A 26,565-nucleotide genomic window follows, 5' to 3' on the forward strand; every position below is an offset into this window, starting at 1 on the left:
AGCCAACCCCAGTCCTCTCCCTGGGGTCTGACCTCCGAAGCCAGAGCCTCAGCTCCCAGCCCCCACCCAATCCAGCAGGTGAGCAGACAAGCCTCTCAGGCTGGTGAGTGCTGGTTGGCACCAGTCCTCTGTGCGGGAATATCTCCGCTTTGCCCTCCGCACCCCTGTTGCTGCACTCTCCTCCATGGCTCCGAAGCTTCCCCCTCGCCACTCCCTGTCTCCGCCAGTGAAGGGGCTTCCTGGTGTGTGGAAACTTTTCCTCCTTCATAGTTCCCTCCCAGAGGTACAGGTCCCGTCCCTGTTCTTTTGTCTCTGTTTTTTCTTTTTATTTTTGCGCTACCCAGCTACGTGGGGAGTTTCTTGCCTTTTGGGAAGTCTGAGGTCTTCTGCCAGCATTCAGTAGGTGTTCTGTAGGAGTTGTTCCACATGTAGATGTATTTTTGATGTATATGTGGGGAGGAAGGTGATCTCCATGTCTTACTCCTCTGCCATCTTGAAGGTCCTCCCTAGTTATCTATTTTATACATAGTATCAGTAGTATGTATGTGTCAATCCTAATCTCCCAGTTCCTCCCACCCACCCCCCTTTCCCCATTGGTATCCATACATTTGTTCTCTACATCTGTTTCTCTCTTTCTGCTTTGCAAATAAGATCATCTATACCATTTTTCTAGATTCCACATATATGCGTTCATACATACAATATTTGTTTTTCTCTTTCTGACTTACTTTTTAAAATACTTTGCTTCTTAACTCTGTAAAGTTACTCTTTAACCTCTCTATCAATCTGTGGTCAAAGGGACCATCATTTATCAAAAGATCAAATGAGACATCAGTGAACAAAACACATGTTCCTGGCCAGTTTATGTATTCTTCTCACATGATAGTCTCAGTTGGCTGCATTTTTTTATTACACTGTTCATTCCATGTTAAGGATATGTGCAACAGGCTTGATGTGGTCTATTCTATTTCTTTATTGATTTTTTTTTAGTGCTGCATGGCAAGCCACCAAATTAACTTTATGACCCACTAATTGGTCACAACCCTCAGTTTGAAAACCATTGGTTTTAACTGGTCATTATCATCTGCTGGAAATAGGGCCAGCTTCCCTAAAGCATATGGCCTTACAGAGGTTGAGTGGATGCATGACACACAATCAGGCTTCTGTTTGGAAGGAGGAAAAGGGGGTTGGAGACTAGAGGTAGGATAGGCAACGAAGACTGTCTGCTATAGGGACTGCTACTCATTTAGATATCCTAAGCATCTGGTGTGTTTGGAAGTATGTGGAGTTGTTTGCATTTATTCTAGCGACCCCTAACTATTACTCTTAGTTTTTCCTATTTGGCTAAAGTTATGTCTCTTTCCTCAAATATTTTTTCTTGTTACTTTCATTGTACTTGCCTCTATATTGTCACCCATCTTCCACCCTCTCATTTTGTAAAGTCCCCTTTTCATTTTGCTGATTCTCATCTACTTAGACACAGAAAAGACTATTCAGCTTCTTAAAAGCTGTGGCTCATGAATAATCAGGTTCTTAGCAAGGTCTTGGGTTTTACTTTATGATATTTTTCATGATTATATTTGCTTATTAGCTTTTTATAATTGTGTCTATATTTTTAAGCTGTGGTCTGAGTAGTTACCAACTAGGTTATATCTGAAAAACAAAAACAGTCTGGCAGATCAAAAACTTCAGCTGTTATTAAATGATAATAGTGTAATCACAATACCTAGAGAGTCTATTTACTATATTGTCTTCCTAAGAGTTTAAGGTTATCAAACCTATCCTTGATTCCTTAAGACATATGGAGAGGAGAAGAAAGCTGAACTACAGTTTCATGTCTGGGAACATTAACGGAGGATCTTTAATTTTAGAATTGTGAGTAACATCAAGTGTTTTGAACCATTCACTGTGGTAATCTGGCTTCAATTAACCAACAAATAGTCATTCAGATACTGCAGTTCATCAATTCTAATATGCATATTTTCTCACATTTTAACACTCTGATAGTAGGATGCATCTTCCAATTAATGATGTCCTCTGGTTGCTGTTGGCCCTGTGGCAAATCATGGTGTAGCGTCTGCGTGAATTTGATTGTGAGTCCTGGAGACATGGCTGAACTGCAGACTCTTCACTGTTCTAGTCAATAAACTATTGCACAATGAAACATTTAAGGACCTTTAAGAAAAAGTAGGAGTTTTGTTTCTGTCTAAAATCTCTTGTGTTGAGATTAAGGTAGGACTACAGAATGAGCATCTGACAGCTTGAAAGAAAATCTCAGAAACTATAGAGTATTACTCTTTTAAGAAATGCTGCATTATCTAGGTGCTCAGTAGCATAAAAGATAAAATGGGTGGAAGAATTTGGACATCTATGACTCTGACTTTAAAAAGTGATACAGAAAAGTTGGATGTTTAATGTGAAGAATTTTAGGAATACCTTAATCAGATTAAATTGCTTATATTTTCCTTTTTGTCTATGCATGATATATGATTTTAAAACTTTCTAAATAAGTCTAAAAGAGTTCTTTTAATTTTTATAAAACAAAAATTCTGAGTAACAAGAAAGCATTGTGTCATGGTTTAATTGGTAGTATATCTTCTTTCTTAGTGGTATATAAAATAATGGTGCTTCTTATAAGCAATAGTATCTTCAGTTTCATGAAATATGAGAGTTTGGTTTACTGTCAAATTTACTGAGTATTCGTGTTCTGCTTCCTATTATAATTCACTCTCTCCTCTTAAGAACAACTAAGGGTCAGAATACATATGCAAGTGAAGATAAGACTACAAAGCAGTGCGTGAATGATAGTGAACAGAATGGCTCAAAGTGTGCTCCCAGAACCAACAGCAACAACACTACCGGGGAGCTTCTTAGAATGCAAATTCTCAGGCCCCACCTCAGACCCACTGAATCAAAGACTCTGGATGTGGGGCCCAGCAAGCTGTATTTTAACAAACCCTGCAGGTGATTTTGATGGCAAGCTATAGTTTGAGAACCCCTACTCTGGCAGAATTTCACAAAAGGGAAAAATACTGGTGCTGTTATATTTGAGTCAAGTGTATGAGTAATTTAGAGAGTAAGAACAGATTCCTTAAGTTCCGCTCAATTACATTGGCTAACAATGTGTCTAAAAGAAATGAAGAAATTTACTTTGCTGTGTCTCAGCCTGCTACCAGTAGTATAGGCAAAGGGACTAGTCCAAGAACTGCATGTTCTTTACTTTTTTTCTTTTTGGCAGTGTAACATAACTTTGTTGTTTTTTTTTTAATTTTTGATTTTTATTTTATTTATTTTTTTATACAGCAGGTCCTTATTAGTCTTCAGTTTTATACACATCAGTGTATACATGTCAATCCCAATCTCCCAATTCGTCACACCCCCACCCCCACCCCCACCCCCACCCCACCTCCGCCGCTTTTCCCCCTTGGTGTCCATACGTTTGTTCTCTACACCTGTGTCTCAACTTCTGCCCTGCAAACCGGTTCATCTATACCATTTTTCTAGGTTCCACATATATGCGTTAATATACGATATTTGTTTTTCTCTTTCTGACTTACTTCACTCTGTATTACAGTCTCTAGATCCATCCACGTCTCAACAAATGACCCAATTTTGTTCCTTTTTATGGCTGAGTAATATTCCATTGTATACATGTACCACATCTTCTTTATCCATTCATCTGTCGATGGGCATTTAGGTTGCTTCCATGTCCTGGCTATTGTAAATAGTGCTGCAATGAGCATAGGGGTGCATGTGTCTTTTTGGATTATGATCTTCTCTGGGTATATGCCCAGTAGTGGGATTGCTGGATCATATGGTAATTCTATTTTTAGTTTTTTATGGAACCTCCATACTGTTCTCCATAGTGGCTGTATCAATTTACATTCCCACCAACAGTGCAAGAGGGTTCCCTTTTCTCCACCCTCTGCAGCATTTGTTGTTTGTAGATTTTTCTGATGATGCCCATTCTAACTGGTGTGAGGTGATACCTCATTGTAGTTTTGATTTGCATTTCTCTAATAACTAGTGATGTTGAGCATCTTTTCATGTGCTTCTTGGCCATCTGTATGTCTTCTTTGGAGAAATGTCTATTTAGGTCTTCTGCCCATTTTTGGATTGGGTTGTTGGTTTCTTTAATATTGAGCTGAATGAGCTGTTTATATATTTTGGAGATTAATCCTTTATCCGTTGATTTGTTTGCAAATATTTTCTCCCATTCTGAGGGTTGTCCTTTCGTCTTGTTTATGGTTTCCTTTGCTGTGCAAAAGCTTTGAAGTTTCATTAGGTCCCATTTGTTTATTTTTGTTTTTATTTCCATTACTCTAGGAGGTGGATCAAAAAAGATCTTGCTGTGATTTATGTCAAAGAGTGTTCTTCCTGTGTTTTCCTCTAAGAGTTTTATAGTGTCCGGTCTTACATTTAGGTCTCCAGTCCATTTGGAGTTTATTTTTGTGTATAGTGTTAGGGAGTAATTCCATTCTTTTACATGTAGCTATCCAGTTTTCCCAGCACCACTTATTGAAGAGACTGTCTTTTCTCCATTGTATATCCTTGCCTCCTTTGTCATAGATTAGTTGACCATAGGTGTGTGGGTTTATCTCTGGGCTTTCTATCTTGTTCCGTTGATCTATGTTTCTGTTTTTGTGCCAGTACCACATTGTCTTGATTACTGTAGCTTTGTAGTATAGTCTGAAGTCAGGGAGTCTGATTCTTCCAGCTCCATTTTTTTCCCTCAAGACCACTTTGGCTATTTGGGATCTTTTGTGTCTCCATACAAATTTTAAGATTTTGTGTTCTAGTTCCGTAAAAAATGCCATTGGTAATTTGATAGGGATTGCATTGAATCTGTAGATTGCTTTGGGTACTACAGTCATTTTCACAATATTGATTCTTCCAATCCAAGAACATGGTATATCTCTCCATCTGTTGGTATCATCTTTAATTTCTTTCATCAGTGTCTTACAGTTTTCTGCATACAGGTCTTTTGTCTCCCTAGGTAGGTTTATTCCTAGGTATTTTATTCTTTTTGTTGCAGTGGTAAATGGGAGTGTTTCCTTAATTTCTCTTTCAGATTTTTCATCATTAGTGTGTAGGAATGCAAGAGATTTCTGTGCATTAATTTTGTATCCTGCAACTTTGCCAAATTCATTGATTAGCTCTAGTAGTTTTCTGGTGGCATCTTTAGCATTCTCTATGTATAGTATCATGTCATCTGCAAACAGTGAGAGTTTTACTTCTTCTTTTCTGATTTGTATTCCTTTTATTTCTTTTTCTTCTCTGATTGCTGTGGCTAGGACTTCCAAAACTATGTTGAATAATATTGGTGAGGGTGGACATCCTTGTCTTGTTCCTGATCTTAGAGGAAATGCTTTCAGTTTTTCACCATTGAGAATGATGTTTGCTGTGGGTTTGTCGTATATGGCCTTTACTATGTTGAGGTAGGTTCCCTCTATGCCCACTTTCTGGAGAGTTTTTATCATAAATGAGTGTTGAATTTTGTCAAAAGCTTTTTCTGCATCTATTGAGATGATCATATGGTTTTTATTCTTCAGTTTGTTAATATGGTGTATCACATTGATTGATTTGCGTATATTGAAGAATCCTTGCATCCCTGGGATAAATCCCACTTGATCATGGTGTATGATCCTTTTAATGTGTTGTTGGATTCTGTTTGCAAGTATTTTGTTGAAGATTTTTGCATCTATATTCATCAGTGATATTGGTCTGTAATTTTCTTTTCTTGTAGTATCTTTGTCTGGTTTTGGTATCAGGGTGATGGTGGCCTCATAGAATGAGTTTGGGAGTGTTCCTTCCTCCACAATTTTTTGAAGATTTTGAGAAGGATGGGTGTTAGCTCTTCTCTAAATATTTCATAGAATTCACCTGTGAAGCCATCTGGTCCTGGACTTTTGTTTGTTGGAAGATTTTAAATCACAGTTTCAATTTCATTACTTGTGATTGATCTGTTCATATTTTCTATTTCTTCCTGGTTCAGTCTTGGAAGGTTATACCTTTCTAAGAATTTGTCCATTTCTTCCAGGTTGTCCATTTTATTGGCATAGAGTTGCTTGTAGTAGTCTTTTAGGATGCTTTGTATTTCTGCGGTGTCTGCTGTAACTTCTCCTTTTTCATTTCTAATTTTATTGGTTTGATTCCTCTCCCTCTTTTTCTTGATGAGTCTGGCTAATGGTTTATCAGTTTTGTTTATCTTCTCAAAGAACCAGCTTTTAGTTTTATTGATCTTTGCAATTGTTTTCTTTGTTTCTATTTCATTTATTTCTGATCTGATCTTTATGATTTCTTTCCTTCTGCTAACTTTGGGTTTTGTTTGTTCTTCTTTCTCTAGTTCTTTTAGGTGTAAGGTTAGTGTAAGATTACACTAACCTTAGTGTAGTGTAAGATTGTTTATTTGAGATTTTTCTTGTTTCTTGAGGCAGGCTTGTATAGCTATAAACTTCCCTCTTAGAACTGCTTTTGCTGCATCCCATAGGTTTTGGATCATCATGTTTTCATTGTCATTTGTCTCTAGATATTTTTTGATTTCCTCTTTGATTTCTTCAGTGATGTCTTGGTTATTTAGTAACGTATTGTTTAGCCTCCATGTGTTTGTGCTTTTTACGTTTTTTTCCCTTTAATTGATTTCTAATCTCATAGCATTGTGGTCAGAAAAGATGCTTGATATGATTTCAGTTTTCTTAAATTTACTGAGGCTTGATTTGTGACCCAAGATGTGATCTGTCCAGGAGAATGTTCCGTGCTCACTTGAGAAGAAAGTGTAATCTGCTGTTTTTGGATGGAATGTCCTATAAATATCAATTAAATCTATCTGGTCTTTGGTGTCATTTACAGCTTCTGTTTCTTTATTTGTTTTCATTTTGGATGATCTGTCCACTGGTTAAAGTGAGGTGTTAAAGTCCCCTACTATTATTGTGTTACTGTCAATTTCCGCTTTTGTGGCTGTTAGCATTTGCCTTATGTATTGAGGTGCTTCTATGTTGGGTGCATAAGTATTTACAATTCTTATATCTTCTTGGATTGATCCCTTGATCATTATGTAGTGTCCTTCTTTGTCTCTTGTAATAGTCTTTATTTTAAAGTCAATTTTGTCTGGTATGAGAATTGCTACTCCAGCTTTCTCTTCATTTCCATTTACATGGAATATCTTTTTCCATCCCCTCACTTTCAGTCTGTATGTGTCCCTAGGTCTGAAGTGGGTCTCTTGTAGACAGCATATAGATGGGTCTTGTTTTTGTATCCATTCAGCAAGCCTACGTCTTTTGGTTGGAGCATTTAATCCATTCACGTTTAAGGTAATTATCGATATGTATGTTCCTATGACCATTTTCTTAATTGTTTTGGGTTTGGTTTCATAGGTCCTTTTCTTCCCTTGTGTTTCCCACTTAGAGAAGTTCCTTTAGCATTTGTTGTAGAGCTGGTTTGGTGGTGCTGAATTCTCTTAGCTTTTGCTTGTCTGTAAAGCTTTTGATTTCTCCATCGAATCTGAATGAGATCCTTGCTGGGTACAGTAATCTTGGTTGTAGGTTCTTCCCTTTCATCACTTTAAGTATATCATACCACTCCCTTCTGGCTTGTAGAATTTCTGCTGTGAAATCAGCTGTTAACCTTATGGGAGTTCCCTTGTATGTTACTTGTCGTTCTTCCCTTGCTGCTTTCAATAATTTTTCTTTGTCTTTAATTTTTGCCAATTTGATTACTATGTGTCTCGGTGTGTTTCTCCTTGGGTTTATCCTGTATGGGACTCTCTGTGCTTCCTGGACTTAGGTGGCTATTTCCTTTCCCACATTAGGGAACTTTTCGACTATAATCTCTTCAAATATTTTCTCTGGTCCTTTCTCTCTTCTCCTTCTGGGTCCCCTATAATGCGAATGTTGTTGCGTTTAATGTTGTCCCAGAGGTGTCTTAGGCTGTCTTCATTTCTTTTCCTTCTTTTTTGTTTATTCTGTTCCACAGCAGTGAATTCCACCATTCTGTCTTCCAGGTCACTTATCCGTTCTGCCTCAGTTATTCTGCTATTGATTCCTTCTAGTGTAGTTTTCATTTCAGTTATTATATTGTTCATCTCTGTTTGTTTGTTCTTTAATTCTTCTAGGTCTTTGTTAAACATTTCTTGCATCTTCTCGATCTTTGCCTCCATTCTTTTTCCAAGGTCTGGATCATCTTCACTGTCATTATTCTGAATTCTTTTTCTGGAAGGTTGCCTACCTCCACTTCATTTAGTTGTTTTTCTGGGGTTATATCTTATTCCTTCATCTGGTACATAGCCCTCTGCCTTTTCATCTTGTCTGTCTTTTTGTGAATGTGGTTTTTTGCATGTTCTTTACTTTTGATTCATATTTGATCTTTGTCTTTTCAGCACGATGTGTCTCAGACTCTACTCAAGGCAACACTGGATAGTGTTGTAGAAGAATGTGTCAGCTTTGTGGGAGTGGATATTAACATCTGTTCAGAAGTTTTGTTAAGGTGAGACAAGAAGTCTGTGGCTGAACATCACAGAATCTTGAGTTTTACTGGCTATCCAGTTCAAACTCAGCTAGAGCAAGGGGACACGTGTATAAAGTTGTCAAGTATAGAAAATCTATGAGTTCATACATTGCTTTAGGTAATCAGTCAGAGGGGAAGGCATCATTTAAGAAAAGAATTATAACAATTCATGTTATTTTTAATACTGGAAATCTAATGTGAAGAACATATGGTAACTATCGAGTGCATTAATGTCGCTAATAGAATTTAAATTAGGTTAACATGGAAAAGAGCTGTTTCCCACCACAGGAGAGTAGATATTTTTCACTAGTTCAGTCTCTTGCTTACATCTGTCAAAGCTGGCAGTCACCAAAAGATAAATCCTGATGGTTCAAGGTATGGTTACCATATTTTTACCTTGATTCCACAAGTCACATCTCTAAATCTTCATTGTACTGTAATCATGTCTTATATGTTCTTTTTTTTTCCCCTGTGGCTATAGAAGAATTGCTTTTTTGTTCCTAGTCTTGCATTTATTATACAACTCTGCTGATGCAGCATGAAATTCTGGACCTCTGGAAAAAATCTGGATCTTTCTGCTTTGAAATTGGAATAGCAGAAAATATCCCTTGCATTGTAAGGTGTTGCTTTTCCACCAGAGCGACAAACATTCCATAATGCCATGTATGGAATTCTGTAATAAAATTAAGATTCTCTAATTAACACCAAGCCGACTACGTAATGATAGAGTTTTTATATCATGAATAAGTATCTTTCTGTAGTTCAAGGCTTTACTAATGAGAACGGGCTGATCAAAAAAATAGAATAGTACAATGCAGCTGTAGCTATTGTAACTTCTACTGCTAACTCACTTTGTAAGCTAACCAGGAATAGGCAGAATTATTACTTGATTCAGAAACACAGGGAATGTGAATAGTGTAGAGACATATGACAAGATGTAATTGCAGTTGCTTTTATGATGCAAATGTTTTATATCATTGTCTTTTCAGATGAGATCTTTTCTTTCAGTACTCTTAGAACAATTACATTGGCCACATTACTCATTTTGTTTATTTTTTTAGGCATATTGCTGGACTCAATGCCAACCGAGCCAAAAATATTATTGAATGGCGCGAGAAAAATGGGCCATTCATCAACCGAGAACAGCTGAAGAAAGTGAAAGGGCTAGGTCCAAAATCTTTCCAACAGTGTGCTGGTTTCATCAGAGTCAACCAGGATTATATTCGAACATTTTGCAGGTCATTATTGAAGTGTACACTGTCTGTTCTATTATCAACCTCCTCTCTTTCTGTTACCCATCCTTCTCACTGGCATAAATCCTAGCTGTCTATTTGTTCATTCCTTCATTCAATATGTGTCAACTGTCTAATCTTTGCTAGGTACTGGGAATACAGCAGTGAGCAAATCAACAAATTCCCTGGCCTCATGGAGTTAAATTTTAATGTATGAGACAGACAATAAATAAACTAGTAAAAATAAATAGTTTCAGATGTAATAAGTGTTATAAAAATTAAAACAAAGCAATATGACACTGCCTTTGGGGAGCAATAAACTGCTTTATATGAGTTATTCATTGAAAAGATATTTGAGCCGAGTTTTGAATGAAATGAAGGAGCCAGTCACACAGGGATCAGAAGAAGGGCATTCCAGGCAGAGCAGACAGTACATGTGCAACATCCTAAGGCAGGACCAACTTTGGTGTATTCAGGAAATGAAACTAAGGCCAGTGTGATTGGAGCACCACAAGTAGGAAGGACTGGTATAAGATGAGGTATAACAAAGAGGACTTCGCAAAGACCACTTCATACTGACAGCTTTTACCCTAAGCATAGTTGGGTTTCCCTGCTCCTTCCTCACTGAAAACTGGCCAAAGCATTGATTATCAGATGTGTCGATTAAGAGCTAAATCCTTGCTTTCTAATCCTGTAGCACAAATGCAAAGAAATTTGGTAAGCTTCTTAGCATTTTGTAATCATGAAAGAATGGCTTTTATGTATTTGCTTCTTTGGGACTACCTGATTCATTCATGTGTATTTTTTTCTTTTGACAAAGTTATAGTAATATTTTTTTTTTCCTGGAAAAGACTAAGGAAAAACCAGCCCCACTGGATAGTAGAATTTATTATAAAGCCATAGTAATTAAGCAGTTTGGTTTTGATGTAGAAACAGGTAGAACAGAATAGAGTCTGAAATACATCAAACCCAGAGGGAATTTAGTTTATGATAAAGATGATATTTCAAATAGTTGGAAAAATTGATTAATTATCCAGTAAGTAGCATTATGACAACTGGAATTTTGTATGTGTAGGAGAAGCTACAGTCCTAACCCATACCTTATACCCAAATAAATTCCAGATGGATCATACACTTAAATGGAAAAAGTAAAACTGTAAAAGTACCAGAAAAAAACATGGGTAAATTTTGCAGACCGCTGGAGTAGTGGAAGTTCTTTCTAAGTAGACCACCAAACCCAGAAGCAAAAAAAATTGGATTTCTTACTTTTTGTTTTTTTCTAACACTTGGTTAGAAAATTCAAACAGTATAAAAAAGAATAAAATGAAAAGGGCACCTCAACTTGTCACTTCAAAATAATTTCTTATATATTGCTTCCTGAAAATAAATTTATGTAAATTAATAATGTATTTGTTATTTTTAAATGCATACAGAAGGAGTCATGCTATACAACTATTTGAAACTTGTTTTATTAGTTTCAGTAATATATCTTGGCTCTCTTTCCAAATATTACATATTGATTTATATATTTATATCATTATATATAAATTATCATTTATATATAATACCTGCACAGTAATTTATAGATGGACTATAATTTAATCTAATCAGTGCCCTGTTGATGAACATTTGGGTTGTTTTAAAGCCTTAAATTTTTTCAACTGGTAATGAAGGACTTGAAGATTCATGACTATTATATCTACTTGATAGGTCATACTGTTATTCAGAATGACTCTTGCTATCTCATTGAATGTTTTTTACTTTGAAATCTGTTTTGTTTGCTGGCATTGTTGCTATATCTGCCTTTTCAGAATATGCTTGGTATTTTTTATTTTCAAACTTTCTATGACATTCAATTTTTTATGACTCTTATAAACAAATAGATTTTCTAGGTTTGCTCAGTCTTATTAATACATTCACATATATTATATTTATTGATGTGTTTGGACTTGATCTTCCCTCTTATTTTATATTTTCTCTTCATGCCTTCTGATTCTTTTCCTTTCATGCAGTTTGTTGGATTTATCAGTTAACACGTTTTCTCCCTGTTTCTCTTCTTGTCTTCCTTACTCATCTTTATCTCCTCTTAGTGATTTCAGCTTGCATATCTTACTTTTATTCTTCTGGTGATTATCTTTAAATTTGATTTGGATTGGTCTCTGGAGTTAATAGGTTTCTCTGTCCTCCTCCTGGAGAAGACTAGAACCTTAGTTCTCTTTACCAGTCTTCCTCCCTTCAACACTATGTGCTATGGTGAGATGATCTGGGATTTTAGTTTCAGACTGTGTCCTTTTAATATATTTTCTACATTATTCATGAGCAGTTATTTAACCTAATAATTTTTTAATGGTTTCTGTGCTCATCACTGTTTCTTGTAGCCCACAGTATCATTTTTCGTGAATTCATTGTTTTTGCTGGAGTATATACTTAAGCTCTTTTCAGAGAGGGTGTATTATATGGGTTGTACTTCAGTCCTTACATGTCTGAAAATGATTTTAATTTGAATGCTACTTTGGCTAGGTATATGATTCTAGAGTCAAAATCATTTTGTCTCAGACTTTTAAAATATTATTCCACTGTGTTCTGGCATCTGATGTTTGTCAGTGAGAAAACTGATGCCAGTTTGATTCTAGTTCCTTTCAATAATCTGTTTTATTTTTCTCTCTTAATTTTAAAAATTATATTCTAAAGTTTCCCCATAATATGTCAAAATGTCTTTTTCATTTTTTTCCCATTCATTCTATTTTATACTCAGTAGATTCCTTTGGGGAGCTTTTTCTTCACCTCTGAGAAATCACCTTCTCCTCCTTATTTAATTAATTTTCCTCCATTTCTCTCTGTTCTCTCCTAGAATGCCAGTTATACAGACAGAATCACTTAAGAATGTTTTTGGCTTTAAGTAACAGAAAACCCTATTAACAGTGTTTAAACTAAGTGGTAATTTCTGTGAAGTGAATGGTCAGAATCTGGTTGCTGTTTGTGTATATTTGTATGGCAGAGAAATAAGCACATTTTTAATTAAAGACTCTTTTCTGCCCACCCCCTAACCCTCCCCCGCCCCACCCCATATGTTGTTTTGAATGGTTACAGTCGTCAGCAAACTGAATCTGCAGGCAAAATGCAGGGAGTTGCTGTGGCATCTTCAGCAGGTGTTGAAGTCACAAATGAGAAGCAAGGCAAGAAGAAGAGCAAAACTGCAGTGAATGCTGTACTAAAGCCAAATCCTTTGGACCAAACTTGTATTCACCCGGAATCATATGACATAGCGATGAGGTAAGTCTGAGGCCCATGTAAGAGTTTTCTGTGCCCAGAGTGAGTTCTCTACAGCAAATGGCCTTTGTTTTGGCATAATGGAGACTTTAAAAATATGACCATGTTTAACATGACAACATTTTTCAGAAGTTCCACATTGCTGAGTTATGTGGCACATTATTTTATTTCAGTGAGGAATGAAACCATTATTCCTGGAACAATGTCAAGCTCATAAACCCTGGTCCTAATGGTGAAGTGTGTGTAATGGAAATAGCATGGCACTCTCCTCTGTTTGTTTTGGAAATTAACAAGACACAAATGACTAGCACCTGGCTTGAAGCTTGTGCTTATCTAAAGATAAAGCCCTTTAGTAAACAGCCTACTCTCAGATTTCTTAAGAAATGTTGCCCTGCTTAGTTATTATAGAGTTTAAGAAATGATGTACTTTTAATGAGCATGCATTAATTAACACAGGGGGAGGTTTGAGTACAAGGGAAAGTTTAATATTAGACATTAAAAGAGAAAACTTTGATACCACATTTGATTAGTTCAAAATTAATTAGTTCAAAAACGTGACTTCCTACATAACTAAATATTTTAAGACTTTTAGTGAATTAAATGACAGTGAGTTTAAAAATAGTGGTATTTTAATTTTCATTGAATCTAAAGTAAGATTTTTAACTTGTTTTAAAAATAATTTATATTTGATTATTTTAAGAAATATAATTGTAATTTCTTTTAAAAATGTTTAAGATCGTAAAGACTACTGCACATTATAGAAAACTTAGAAAATAAAAAAGGAAGTAAAAAATAATATTCTGTCAACATCAAAAGCAGTCGTATCTGTTTTTCTCCCAACATTTTATTATGAAAAAATTTAACATAGGGAAAAGTTGAAAAAAAATTTTGCAGTGAATTCCTGTATACCCACATCCAGATTTTATCATTTACATTTTACTATGCCTGTTTTTCCACTTATCTACCCATCTATTTGTCAATGAGTCCATCTCTTTTTTTATATATATTTTAAAGAAAATTGCAGACATCAACACACTGTCAGCTAATACTTTGGCATGTATATCATTAACTAGAACTCAATAATTCCTAATTTTTTTTCTTTTGAAGTAAAATTCATGTACATTTTAATTATAAGTGTTCAAGAGCTGAATTTTGGCAAATAAATACCTACATCTGTGTAACCCAAACCTCTATCAAGATAAAAAACATTGCCATCATCCTAGAGCATTCCCTTGTACCTCTTCCTGGAAAATCCCTGCCTATCCTCTCAGCACTAACCATATGTTCTCATTTCTTCAGCCAAAGATTAGTTTGCCTCTTCTTGAACTTCATGTAAATGATATCACACAGTGTACTCTTTTGTATAAAGCTTCTTTCAACATGTTTATTTTTAATTCATGTTGTAACATGGGTAAATATTTTTATTGCTGAATAATATGCCGTTGTATAACTATACCATAGTTTATTCTCCTTATTGAAGGAAGCTTGCCTATTTCCAGTTTTTTGGTTATTCCAGTTTTAGGTTATTATGAGTAAAGCTGCTATGAACAGTCTTGTATAATTTTTTGTTGTTGTTGACATTTTTTTTCATTTATCTTGGAAAATTACTTAGGAGAGGATTTGCTGGGCCATAAATCAGGTGAGTGTTTAGTTTTCTTAGAAACTTCCAGACTACAATCCAGTGTAGTTGTACCATTTTACACTTCACCAACAATGCTAAGAGTTTGCTTTGCCATCATTTGATGTTAGTCTTTTTAATTTTAGCCATTCTAGTATATGTGTGTATGTGGTAGTATCTCTTTGTGGTTTTAATTTGCATTTCCCTGGTGACAGTGAGCACTTTTTCATGTGCTTATTAGCCATTTGTGTAGCTTCTTTTGTGAACTATCTGTTCATATCATTTAGCCATTTTCTAATTGAGTTGTTTACCTTTTTTATTATTGAGTTGTGGGAATGTTAAAAACATATTCTTTTTCTTTTTTAATAGATCTTTATTGGAGTATAATTGCTTCACAATACTGTTAGTTTCTGTTGTACACCAAAGTGAATCAGCCATATGCATACATATATCCCCATATCCCCTCCCTCTTGAGCTCCCTCCCATCCTCCCTATCCCACCCCTCTAGGTCATCTCAAAGCACCGAGCTGATCTCCCTGTGCTATGCTGCTGCTTCCTGCTAGCTATTTTACATTCGGTAGTGTATGTCGATGCTACTCACACTTCACCCCAGCTTCCCCCTCCCACCCTGTGTCCTCAAGTCCATTCTGTATGTCTACATCTTTATTCCTGCCCTGCAACTAGGTTCATCAGTACCATTTTTTTTTTTTTTAGATTCCATATATATGCGTTAGAATACGGTATTTGTTTTTCTCTTTCTGACTTAGTTCACTCTGTATGACAGACTCTAGGTCCATCCACCTCACTAAAAGTAACTCAATTTCATTTCTTTTTATGGCTGAGTAATATTCCATTGTATATATGTGCACATCTTCTTTATCCATTCATCTGTCGATGGACATTTAGCTTGGTTCCGTGTCCTGGCTATTGTAAATAGTGCTGCAATGAATATTGTGGTACATGTCTCTTTTTGATTTATGGTTTTCTCAGGGTATATGCCCAGTAATGGGATTGCTGGATCATATGGTAATTCTATTTTTAGTTTTTTAAGGAACCTCCGTACTGTTTTCCATAGTGGTTGTATCAATTTACATTCCCACTAACAGTGCAGGAGGGTTTCCTTTTCACCACACCCTTTCCAGCATTTATCGTTTCTAGATTTCTTGATAATAGCCATTCTGAATGGCATGAGGTGATACCTCATTGTAGTTTTGATTTGCATTTCTCTAATAATTAGTGATGTTGACCCATCTTTTCATGTGCCTCTTGGCCATCTGTATGTCTTCCTTGGTGAAATGTCTGTTTAGGTCTTCTGCCCATTTTTAATTGGACTGTTTGTTTTTTTTGATATCGAGCTTCATGAGCTGTTTATATATTTTGGAGATTAATCCTTTGTTTGTTGTTTCATTTGCAAATATTTTCTCCCATTCTGAGGGTTGTCTTTTTGTCTTGTTTATGGTTTCCTTTGCTGTGCAAAAGCTTTTAAGTTTAATTAAGTCCCATTTGTTTATTTTTGTTTTTATTTCTGTAACTCTAGGAGGTGGGTCAAAAAAGATCTTGCTGTGGTTTATGTCAAAGAGTGTATTTCCTATTTTTCCTCTAAGAGTTTTACAGTGTCTGGTCTTACATTTAGGTCTTTAATCCATTTGGAGTTTATTTTTGTGTATGGTGTTAAGAAGTGTTCTAATTTCATTCTTTACATGTAGCTGTCCAGTTTTCCCAGCACCACGTATTGAAGAAGATGTCTTTTCTCCATTGTATGTTCTTGCCTCCTTTGTCATAAATTAGGTGACCATATGTGCATGGGTTTATCTCTGGGCTTTCTATCCTGTTCCATTGATCTATATTTCTGTTTTTCTGCCAGTACCATACTGTCTTGATTACTGTAGCTTTGTGGTATATTTTGAAGTTGGGGAGCCTGATTCTTCCAACTCCGTTTTTCTTTCTCAAGATTGCTTTGGTTATTCGGGGTCTTTTATGTTTCCATATGAATTGCAAAATTTTTTGTTCCAATTCTGTGAAGAATGCCATTGGTAGTTTGATAGGGATTGCATTGAATCTGTAGATTGCTTTGGGTAGTATAATCATTTTCACAATATTGATTCTTCCAATCCAGAACATAGTATATTTCTCCATCTGTTTATGTCATCTTTGATTTCATTCATCAGTGTTTTATAGTTTTCTGAGTACAAGTCTTTCGCCTCCACAGGCAAGTTTTTTCCTAGATGCTTTATTATTTTTGTTGCTATGGTAAATGGGATTGTTTCCTTAATTTCTTTTTCTGATTTTTCATTGTTGGTGTATAGGAAAGCCAGAGATTTCTGTGCATTAATTTTGTGTCCTACAACCTTACCAAATTCATTGTTTAATTCTAGTAGTTTTCTGGTGGCATCTTTAGGATTTTCTATGTATAGTATCATGTCATCCACAAATGGTGACACTTTTACTTCTTTTCCAATTTGTATTTCTTTTTCTTCTCTGATTGCCGTGGCTAGGACTTCCAAAACTATGTTGAATAAGAGTGGCAAGAGTGGTCATCCTTGTCTTGTTCCTGATCTTAGTGGAAATGCTTTCAGTTTTTCACCATTGAGTATGATGCTTGCTGTGAGTTTCTCATATATGGCCTTTATTATGTTGAGGTAGGTTCCCTCTATGCCCATTTTCTGGAGAGTTTTTATCGTAAATGAGTGTTGAATTTTGTCAAAAAGCTTTTTCTGCATCTGTTGAGATGATCATATGGTTTTTATTCCTTAATTTGTTAATGTAGTGTATCACATTGTTTGATTTGCATATATTGAAGAATCCTTGCATACCTGGGATAAATCCCACTTGATCATGGTGTATGATTCTTTTAATGTGTTGTTGGATTCTGTTTGTTAGTATTTTGTTGAGGATTTTTGCATCTATGTTCATCAGTGATATTGGTCTATAATTTTCTTTTTTTGTAATATCTTTTTCTGGTTTTGGTATCAGGGTGATGGTGGCTTCATAGAATGAATTTGGGAGTGTTTCTCCCTCTGCAATTTTTTGGAAGAGCTTGAGAAGGATGGGTGTTAGCTCTTCTCTAAATGTTTGGTAGAATTCACCTCCTGTGAAGCCATCTGGTCCTGGACTTCTGTTTGTTGGAAGATTTTTAATTATGGTTTCAATTTCATTACTTGTGACGGGTCTGTTTATATTTTCTAATGCTTCCTGGTTCAGTCTTGGAAAATTGTACCTTTCCAAGAATTTGTCCATTTCTTCTTGGTTGTCCATTTTATTGGTATATAGTTTTTTGTAGTAGTCTCTTATAATCCTTTGTGTTTCTGCGGTGTCAGTTGTGATCTCTCCTTTTTCATTTCTAATTTTATTGATTTGCATCCTCTCCCTTTTTTTTTTGATGGGTCTGGCTAAGGGTTTATCAATTTTGTTTATCTTCTCAAAGAACCAGCTTGTAGTTTTATTGTTATTTGCTATTGTTTTCTTAGTTTCTATTTCATTTATTTCTGCTCTGATTTTTATGATTTCTTTCCTTCTACTTACTTTGGGTTTTCTTTGTTCTTCTTTCTCTCGTTGTTTTCAGTGTTGGCTTAGATTGTTTATTTGCGATTTTTCTTGTTTCTTGAGGTGAGATTGAATTGCTATAAACTTCCCTGTTAGAACTGCTTTTGCTGCATCCCATAGGTTTTGGGTCATCATGTTTTTGTTGTCATTTGTTTCTAGACATTTTTTAATTTCTTCTTTGATTTCTTCAGGGATCTCTTGGTTATTTAGTAGCACATGTTTAGCCTCCATGTATTTGTGTTTTATACAAATCTTCTTCCTGTAATTGATTTCCAGTCTCATAGCGTTGTGGTCAGAAAAGATGCTTGATAAGAATTCAGTTTTCTTAAATTTTCCAAGGCTTGATTTGTGACCCAAGATGTGATCTATCCTGGAGAATGTTCCATGTGCACTTCAGAAGAAAGGGTATTCTGCCACTTTTCGGTGGAATGTTTTATAAGTATCAATTAAATCTACCTGGTCTATTGTGTCATTTAAAGCTTGTGTTTCCTTATTTATTTTTTGTTTGGATGATCTGTCCATTGGTGTAAGTGGCGTGTTAAAAGTCCCCTACTATTACTGTGTTACTGTCAATTTCTCCTTTCATGGTTGTTAACATTTGCCTTATGTATTGAGGTGCTCCTATGTTGGGTGCATAAACATTTTTAATTGTTATATCTTCTTCTTGGATTGATCCTTTGATCATTATGTAGTGTCCCTCCTTATCTCTTGTAATAGTCTTTATTTTTAAGTTTATTTTGTCTGATATGAATATTGCTACTCCAGCTTTCTTTTGATTTCCATTTGCATGGAATATCATTTTCCATCCTTTCACTTTCAGTCTGTATGTGTCCCTAGGTCTGAAGTGGGTCTTTTGTAGACAACATATATATGCGTCTTGTTTTTGTATCTGTTCAGCCAGTCTGTGTCTTTTGGTTGGGGCATTTAATCCATTTACATTCAAGGTTATTATTGATATGTATGTTCCTATTACCATTTTCTTAATTGTTTCGGGTTTGTTTTTGTGGGTCTTTTTCTTCTCTTGCGTTTCCCGCCTAGAGAAGTTGCTTTAGCATTTGTTGTAAGGCTGGTTTGGTGGTGCTGAATTCTCTTAGCTTTTCCTTGTTTGAAAAGCTTTTGATTTCTCCCTTGCATCTGAATGAGATCCTTGCTGGATAGAGTAATCTTGGTTGTATGTTTTTCTCTTTCATCACTTTAAGTATGTCCTGCAACTCCCTTCTGGCCTGCAGAGTTTCTGCTGAAATATCAGCTGATAACCTTGTGGGGACTCCTTTGTATGTTTTTTTTGTTTGTTTTTCCCTTGAATTTAATTTTTGTTAGTTTGATTAATATGTGTCTTGGTTTGTTTTTCCTAGAGTTTATCCTGTATGGGACTCTCTGTGCTTCCTGGACTTGAGTGACTATTTCCTTTCCCATGTTAGGGAAGCTTTTGACTGTAATCTCTTCAAATATTTTCTCAGACCCTTTCTTTTTCTCTTCTTCTTCTGGGACCCCTGTAATTCAAATGTGGTGCATTTAGCGTTGTCTCAGAGGTCTCTGAGATTGTCTTCAATTCTTTTCATCTTTTTTCTTTATTCTGCTCCTCGGCAGTTATTTCCACCATTTTGTCTTCCAGCTCACTTATTCATTCTTCTGCCTCAGTTATTCTGTTATTGATTCCTTCTAGTGTATTTTTCATTTCAGTTATTGTGTTGTTCATCTCTGTTTGTTTGTTCTTTAGTTCTTTAGATCTTTGTTAAACATTTTTTGTATTTTCTCAATCCATGCTTCCATTCTGTTTCCAGGATTCTGGATCATCTTTACTCTCATTTCTCTGAATTCTTTTTCAGGTAGATTGCCTATTTCCTCTTCATTTATTTGGTCTTGTAGGTTTTTACCTTGCTCCTTCATCTGTGACATATTTTTTTTGCTGTCTCATTTTTTTTTTTTTTTATGAGTGGAATTGTATTCCTGTCTTAGTGGTTATTTGGCCTGAGGCTTCCAACACTGGAATTTGGTGGCTGTTGGGTAGAGCTGGGTCTTGGTGCTGAGATGAGGACCTCCGTGAGACCTCACTCCAGGGAATATTCCCTGGGATCTGAGGTTCTCTGTTAGTCCAGTGGTTCCAACACGGAGCTCCCACCACAGGAGCTTTGGCCCGACCCCCGCCTCATGAAGCAAGATCCTGCAAGCAGCATGCAGTGGCAAAAAAAAAAAGAGAGAGAGAACAATAACAAAGTAAAAAATAAAATTAGGCTAGGAAACTAACAGATATGTTAGAAAGAATATAAAAATAAAAATATAGGTGAATCAACAACCGGAAGGTACAACAGTACCACAATAGTAAAAAAGAGAAGGAGGGAAAAGAGAAAAAAAAAAAGGCAAGGGGAAAGGCCTTGGTTGTGGAGGGCAGGGCCTAAGCAAGGGCAAGGTTTGGGTGGTGGGTGGGGCCTATGCTTAGGACCCACAGGGCTGGAAAAGGCCCTGGGGGCTGTGGGGGGTGGGGCTTAGGCTCAAGGAACAGAAGGGGCCCAGGCGTGTCCCCCCACCCCTCATCTCAGAGGGCGGGGGACCTCACCTGGGAGCCCAGCAGGCTTCCTGGTCTCGAATGGGCGGGGCATTCCTGCTCCTCCTCTCCTCTCCTGCTCCTCCAGTCCTGGAGGGCCCCTCCCACCTGCCTCTCCTGTCCTCCCGTTGGCGTCCTTCCTATGCCCCCAGGACCAATGTGGCCAGGGGTTAGGGGGGCCTTGGAGGGCAGGGGACCGGCCTGGGAGCTCAGCAGGCTCCCAGGGCCCTAGTGGGCAGGGCAAACACCCTCTGCTCCTCTCCCACTCCTCCTGGAGGGTCCCTCCTGCCTGCCTGTCCTGAACTCCCCTTGGCCTCCTTCGTATGCCCCCAAGACCAATGCGGCCAGGGAGGTGGGGGTGCCTTGGAGGACAGGGGACCAGCCTGGGAGCTCAGCAGGCTCCCCGGGCCTGAGTGGGATGGGCAGTCACCCTCAGCTCCTCTCCTGCTCCTCCGGAGGGTCCCTACTGCTTACCTCTCCTGATCTCCCTGGCCTCAGGGGCGCTGATCCTGTCTGGCCTCCACTTCTCCTCCCCGCTCTGTCCCCCACGTCCTACCAGTTCACTTGGGGGCTCCTCCCATCTCCTTGGGTGTCAGGGTCCCTCACCAGTGGCTGGCAGGTGCCCTAGTGGGGAGAAGACGCTAACTTGGCATCTTCTCACACCGCCATCTTGACTCTGCCCCCTAAAAACATATTCTGCATATTAGTCCTTTGTCAAATATATGTTCCACAAATATTTTGTCCTAGTTTGTGGCTTACATCTTTATTTTCTTATTAACATCTTTTGATGTGCAGAAGTTTTTAACTTTGATGATGTCTAATTTATCCATTTTTTTCTTTTATATGAAGTTACTGCTTTCTTTGTCCTAAGAAACTTTTGTCTACCTCAAGTCATGAATCTTTCCTCAGTGTTTTCTTCTTAAAGCTTGGTGGTTTTAATTTTGGGGTTTTTTTATATAAATTTATTTTATTTATTTATTTTTGGCTGCATTGGGTCTTCGTTGCTGCGCACAGGCCTTCTCCAGTTGTGGCGCACAGGCTTCTCGTTGCGGTGGCTTCTCCTGCTGCGGAGCTCAGGCCCAGTCATGCAGTCTTCAGTAGTTGTGGCTCAAGGGCTCTAGAGCGCAGGCTCAGTAGTTGTGGCACCCGGGCCCAGCTGCTCCGCGGCATGTGGGATCTTCCTGGACCAGGGCTCGAACCCATGTCCTCTGCACTGGCAGGGGGATTCCTAACTACTGTGCCACCAGGGAAACCCAAGCTTGATGGTTTTAACTTTCACATTTAGGTCAGTGATATATCTGAAGTTACATTTTGTATATGATTTGAAGTAGGGGTCAAGGTTCATTTTCTTTCTTCATTATGAACATTTAGTTATTCCAGCACCAGTTTGAAAAACAATAGCAACAACACAACTTTCCTTTACCCATTGTTTTGTACCTTTGTTGAAAGTCAAATGACTGTGTAAGTGTGGGTCTATTTCTGGCTCTCTATTCTGTTTCATTGATCTGTTTGTCAATACCACAGTATCTTTATTACTGTAGTTTTATGCTAAGTTTCTAAGTCAGGGAGCGTCAGTCCTCCAACTTTGTTTTTTTAATATTGCTCTGAATAGTCTAGATGATTTGTTTTTCCTATAAATTTTAGAATGAACTTGTCAATTTACATTAAAAAAAACAAAACCTGGTGGGGTTATGATTGGGATTACATTGAGTCTATAGGTGAATTTAGGAACAGTTGATGTCTTCATAATATTTATTTAGTCTTTTCATCATGAACTTATTTTCTTTCCTTTTATTTAGATCTTCTGTCATTTCTCTCAACAATGTTTTTTAGTTTCTAGTGTAGAGGTCTTGCATATGTTTTATTAAATGTATTTTATTCTTTTCAGCACTATTGTAAATGGAATTTTTGTTAACTTGTTGCTAATTGTTTGCTGCTAATATGTAAAAACACAGTTGTTTTTTTATAGTAACCTTGTATCCTGTGGCCTTGCTAAATTCACTTACTAGTTCTTAGTATGTGTTTGTAGATTCTTTAAATTTCCCTATATAAACAATTATGTTATCAGCAAATAGATGAAAGCTTTTCTACTTCTTTTTTAACCTTCATGCTTTTTATATCTTTTTCTTGCCTATTACAATGGCCAGGACTTTCAGTACTATGTTGAATAAGAGTGGTGAGAATGGGCATCCTTGTTCCATTCTTAATCCTAGCACGTGGTTCTCATTTTTTTAATATTAAATAAAATTGTGGTCTCATATTATAGTAATTGTATTTTTAGTGTTTGTTGTTTGAGAAGAGGCATATGTACACATGGATTTATAGACTTCTTGCAACAATTGACATCTCCATGGGCACTAAATTAGCATTTTGCTTTGTGCAAAGCCAGTGTCTTTTTTTAATTTTTGTTTGTTTCTATGATGTAGTTCTAATGTGGTTTATAAGTTTTTCTATTTGCTTTCTAATATAAGCACAAATTTTTGGTTTCTGCATATCCCTTTTTAAAAGGCTAAATAATATTCCATCAAGTGATTGAACTGTAGTTTAGTAATAGTAGTACTAGTAGGGGTTCCTTATGATGGATTCCTAGAAGTGGAATTACTCTTCCAAAGGGTTTGAAAGTTTATGTGGCTCTTAATATTCATTTCCAAGTAACATACTGATTTGCAATGCCACCAGCAGTGTTCAAGCCTGAGAAATCTTGAGTTTCTCCTGTCAGACACGACTTCCCTACCAGTTTTCACATGGGCTAGTTTCTGCATGTGGAGCATAAAAGCCCTACCAGTGACTTCACCCTTCGCTATGCTTCCTTTGGGAGTAGGCTTGTCTCTCAGAAGCAGGGTACTTGAGGACTTTTTCATGGGAAATTTCTCTACGTGAAGTTCAACTCCTGACCTTTAAAATCTGGAGACAAACTGGTAATGTATCTAATTTTGCTTACCATCCCCATTATCCACTTTGGAACTGTGATAGTCTTTTCTGGCTTTCAAGTATACTTAGTAGAGACATATAGGTAGTTCAAACTTTCATATAGTGTTAAAAAAGTGTCTTCCTGGGGAAGAAAAGCCCACGATGGATGTGATTAGGTCATCACTGGTTTGACTTCAGTTCTGTAAAAGTAAGTTCCATTGCAGTAAATTTCATTTTTAGTTGTATTAGAAAAGCAGTAGGAACATAAATAGCTTTAATGCTACCCTACCATGATGTCACTCCCAGAAATACAACAAAATGTGAAGCCGTTAAGTCTTTTTACTTTTGTGTTTATGATATTCTCTCTCACATTCATATTTTAGAAAACTGAGATCATGGTATTTTGTAACCTAAGTTAGTCATTTAGTGGTTTTTTAAAAGTCTACTTTTTTTTTTGACTACTTTTATTATTTATATTACTTAAAAGTTTTATTTACATGTAGGGATTCTCTATTAAATATTAAAGTGTTGTATGGGCTGAATTTTTTCTAGTTTATTTAATTTTCTATCTGCTTATAATGCTATTATGTTTTTGAAATATGAATGTTTAATTTTTATGAAGTAAACCTACTATTCTTTTTCTTGCTTTTATGCAAATTGATCTTCTCTTAAGATACCTGATTTCTAAGATCAATTCAGTGTTCCCCATATTTTTTTCATGTTCTTTATGGTTTCATTTTTTACTCTGTGAATTTTATTGCTGATGATTTCATTCATCACTTCAAATGTACAAAGCACTGTGGTGGGGCCTGAAGAATATAAAAATGAATAGAGGTGATTTATGGTCCTAAGGAGCCTACCAAAATAGGGAGGATGAAACTTATTCACAAATAACCACAGTAGAGGTCAATAATTAATAAGGGTCCTTTGCAAAGCACAAAGTTGTTCACAGGAGAAAGATCTCATTTCCAGGTAGGAGTTTCTTATAAGGTTTCTTGCAGGAGGTGACATTTGGGCTAGGTCTTTCAGCCAGTAGAAAGAGGAAAAAAGATGTTTAAAGGGTTGGAGACCAGAAAATATAGCTCAGGTCAGATTTGAGGATTAGTTAATAGTCCAATAAAAACAAACATTCATTGAATATTTCCTCATTACCAGGCACTTTAGAAGCATCATTTTGTTTAAACCCCACAACAATCTTAACGAGGTTAGTACTATTAATATTCCCAGTTCTTTAGGTATACAAAGTCTCTGATGGGTGAAGTAGATTGCCTAAGATAAGTCAGCTGGTGGAACCAAGATTTGAACCAGATCTGTGACACTCCAAAGCCTGAGCTCACAATTAAAAAGCTAGTTTGGAGCCAGATTTAAATGTAATAATAATGGTCTTTCAGATTTAAGGGAATCATACCCTTAAAGACAGTCTGTGTTCAGCACAGAAATGTAACAAGGCTTGTGTTTTGTGTGCTTCTAAAGGAAAAAAACCCCAGAATATCTGTAATATGCTAGCTTTGACTGTTATTCTCTATCATCACATGGCTGAAATTAGACTCTCTCTTTCTTCTGGAGAAAACATTACCTCCTCCAATAAAGGAAACTTTGCCTATTTATTTTATTAAGGGATCTGTAAGAAATGGATTCTTCACATAGAGTATGTAGAACTTTATGCTGTTCTGCTGCAGGTATGATGTTTCCTGAGTATTGCACTGAAAAGAATTCCTTTCATTATGCTTTTTTAGAATGAGACATGTACATTTCAAAATAAGCAGGTTGATAGTGACCACATTTGGTATCTTCTCATTTTAAAAGACAAGGAGGGTGAAGAGCAGGAGTAGCGTACTCACCCTAGACTTGTACTCACGTCTGCCAGGAGATGTTTTTACATAAGAGAGAAAGAGTAAAAGGGATAATTTGAGGTCTTTAGTAAATGTCAGTTTAAAAACAATAAGAAACTCCATATTATAGAAGATATAAGGGGAACATGGGATTAAGAAACCTACTATTGCTACAGGTAGGTTTTATTTCAATAGTCCTTTGAACCCTTTCTGTTCTCAATCTCTTACTTGTTTCAGGAACCCTTTCTGTTCTCAATCTCTTACTTGTTTCAGGATCTTCTCACATTTAGCTGATTACTTTACATTCTACTTCACTGAAAAAATTGAAAATTAAAATTCCTTATAATTGTCTCCATATCTTTACTCATTCTGTCCCACACTTCCCCAAGCTACCCTTCCATCACTTGATTCTGCTTCTCTTCCCATTCTCACTTCTGACTGGTTGTCGCTCAGGACACTTGACCTTGGCATTCTCTTGGTCTCTCTGAGTCGTAGTTGCCTCACCTCTAAAAGTTGGTGTGGGGTAGTGTTAGGGTGACAGCCAAGTGAATAAGGTCTTTTAACTTTGTAAAATGTTATGACTGTCTCTTGTATCTTTAATGTCTCCATAATTTATCCCTTTTGTTTTGCCCCAGAGACATATTGTTGCTCTGGTCTCCCATTCTTCACTTCCTAAAAGCTAAAAGCAGCAACCACTTTTTATCTTACTTCCTCCTAGAACTTCTCTCTCAGTGCTCCTTTTTCTCATTGCCAGACTTCTCAGAATTATCTGCCTCTAATTTTTACTGTTTGCTTTCTTCCAGCCTTTATAGATTGGCTTCTATCATTACCACTCTTCTGGAATTATTCTCTCAACTAATGACCTCCTGATTGTCAAAATCAGTGGCCTCTTTCTGTCCTTAAACCACTTACCCATTCTGCAACATTTGACACCATCAACTTACTGATCTTCTTCCATGACTGTTTTCACATTCTGTCTTCTCTGACTTCTTCCTCTGGCCCTCTAAATGTAGATATTCTTCAAGTTTTTACCTTAGTCACCTTCTTCTTTTATTCTATATTTTCCCCTGAATGACTGCATCCACTCACATGACTATCTTTATCTCTCACCCC

At 36.7% G+C, this 26,565-nt stretch overlaps 1 protein-coding gene across 2 annotated transcripts in view; it reads left to right on the plus strand.

Annotated features, from left to right (window-relative positions):
• Positions 1–26,565, plus strand: part of SRBD1 (S1 RNA binding domain 1) — a 236,043-nt gene that overhangs the window by 193,056 nt on the left and 16,422 nt on the right. For both annotated transcript variants that reach the window (XM_082427667.1, XM_082427668.1), the window contains exons 17-19: positions 8,375–8,481; positions 9,564–9,740; positions 12,825–13,007. In XM_082427667.1, coding sequence (XP_082283793.1) covers positions 8,375–8,481; positions 9,564–9,740; positions 12,825–13,007 — 467 coding nt within the window. The remainder of the gene's footprint in view (positions 1–8,374; positions 8,482–9,563; positions 9,741–12,824; positions 13,008–26,565) is intronic.

The sequence above is a fragment of the Balaenoptera physalus genome (assembly GCF_965194825.1).
Source record: "Balaenoptera physalus genome assembly, chromosome: 15".
NCBI classification, from domain to species: domain Eukaryota; kingdom Metazoa; phylum Chordata; class Mammalia; order Artiodactyla; family Balaenopteridae; genus Balaenoptera; species Balaenoptera physalus.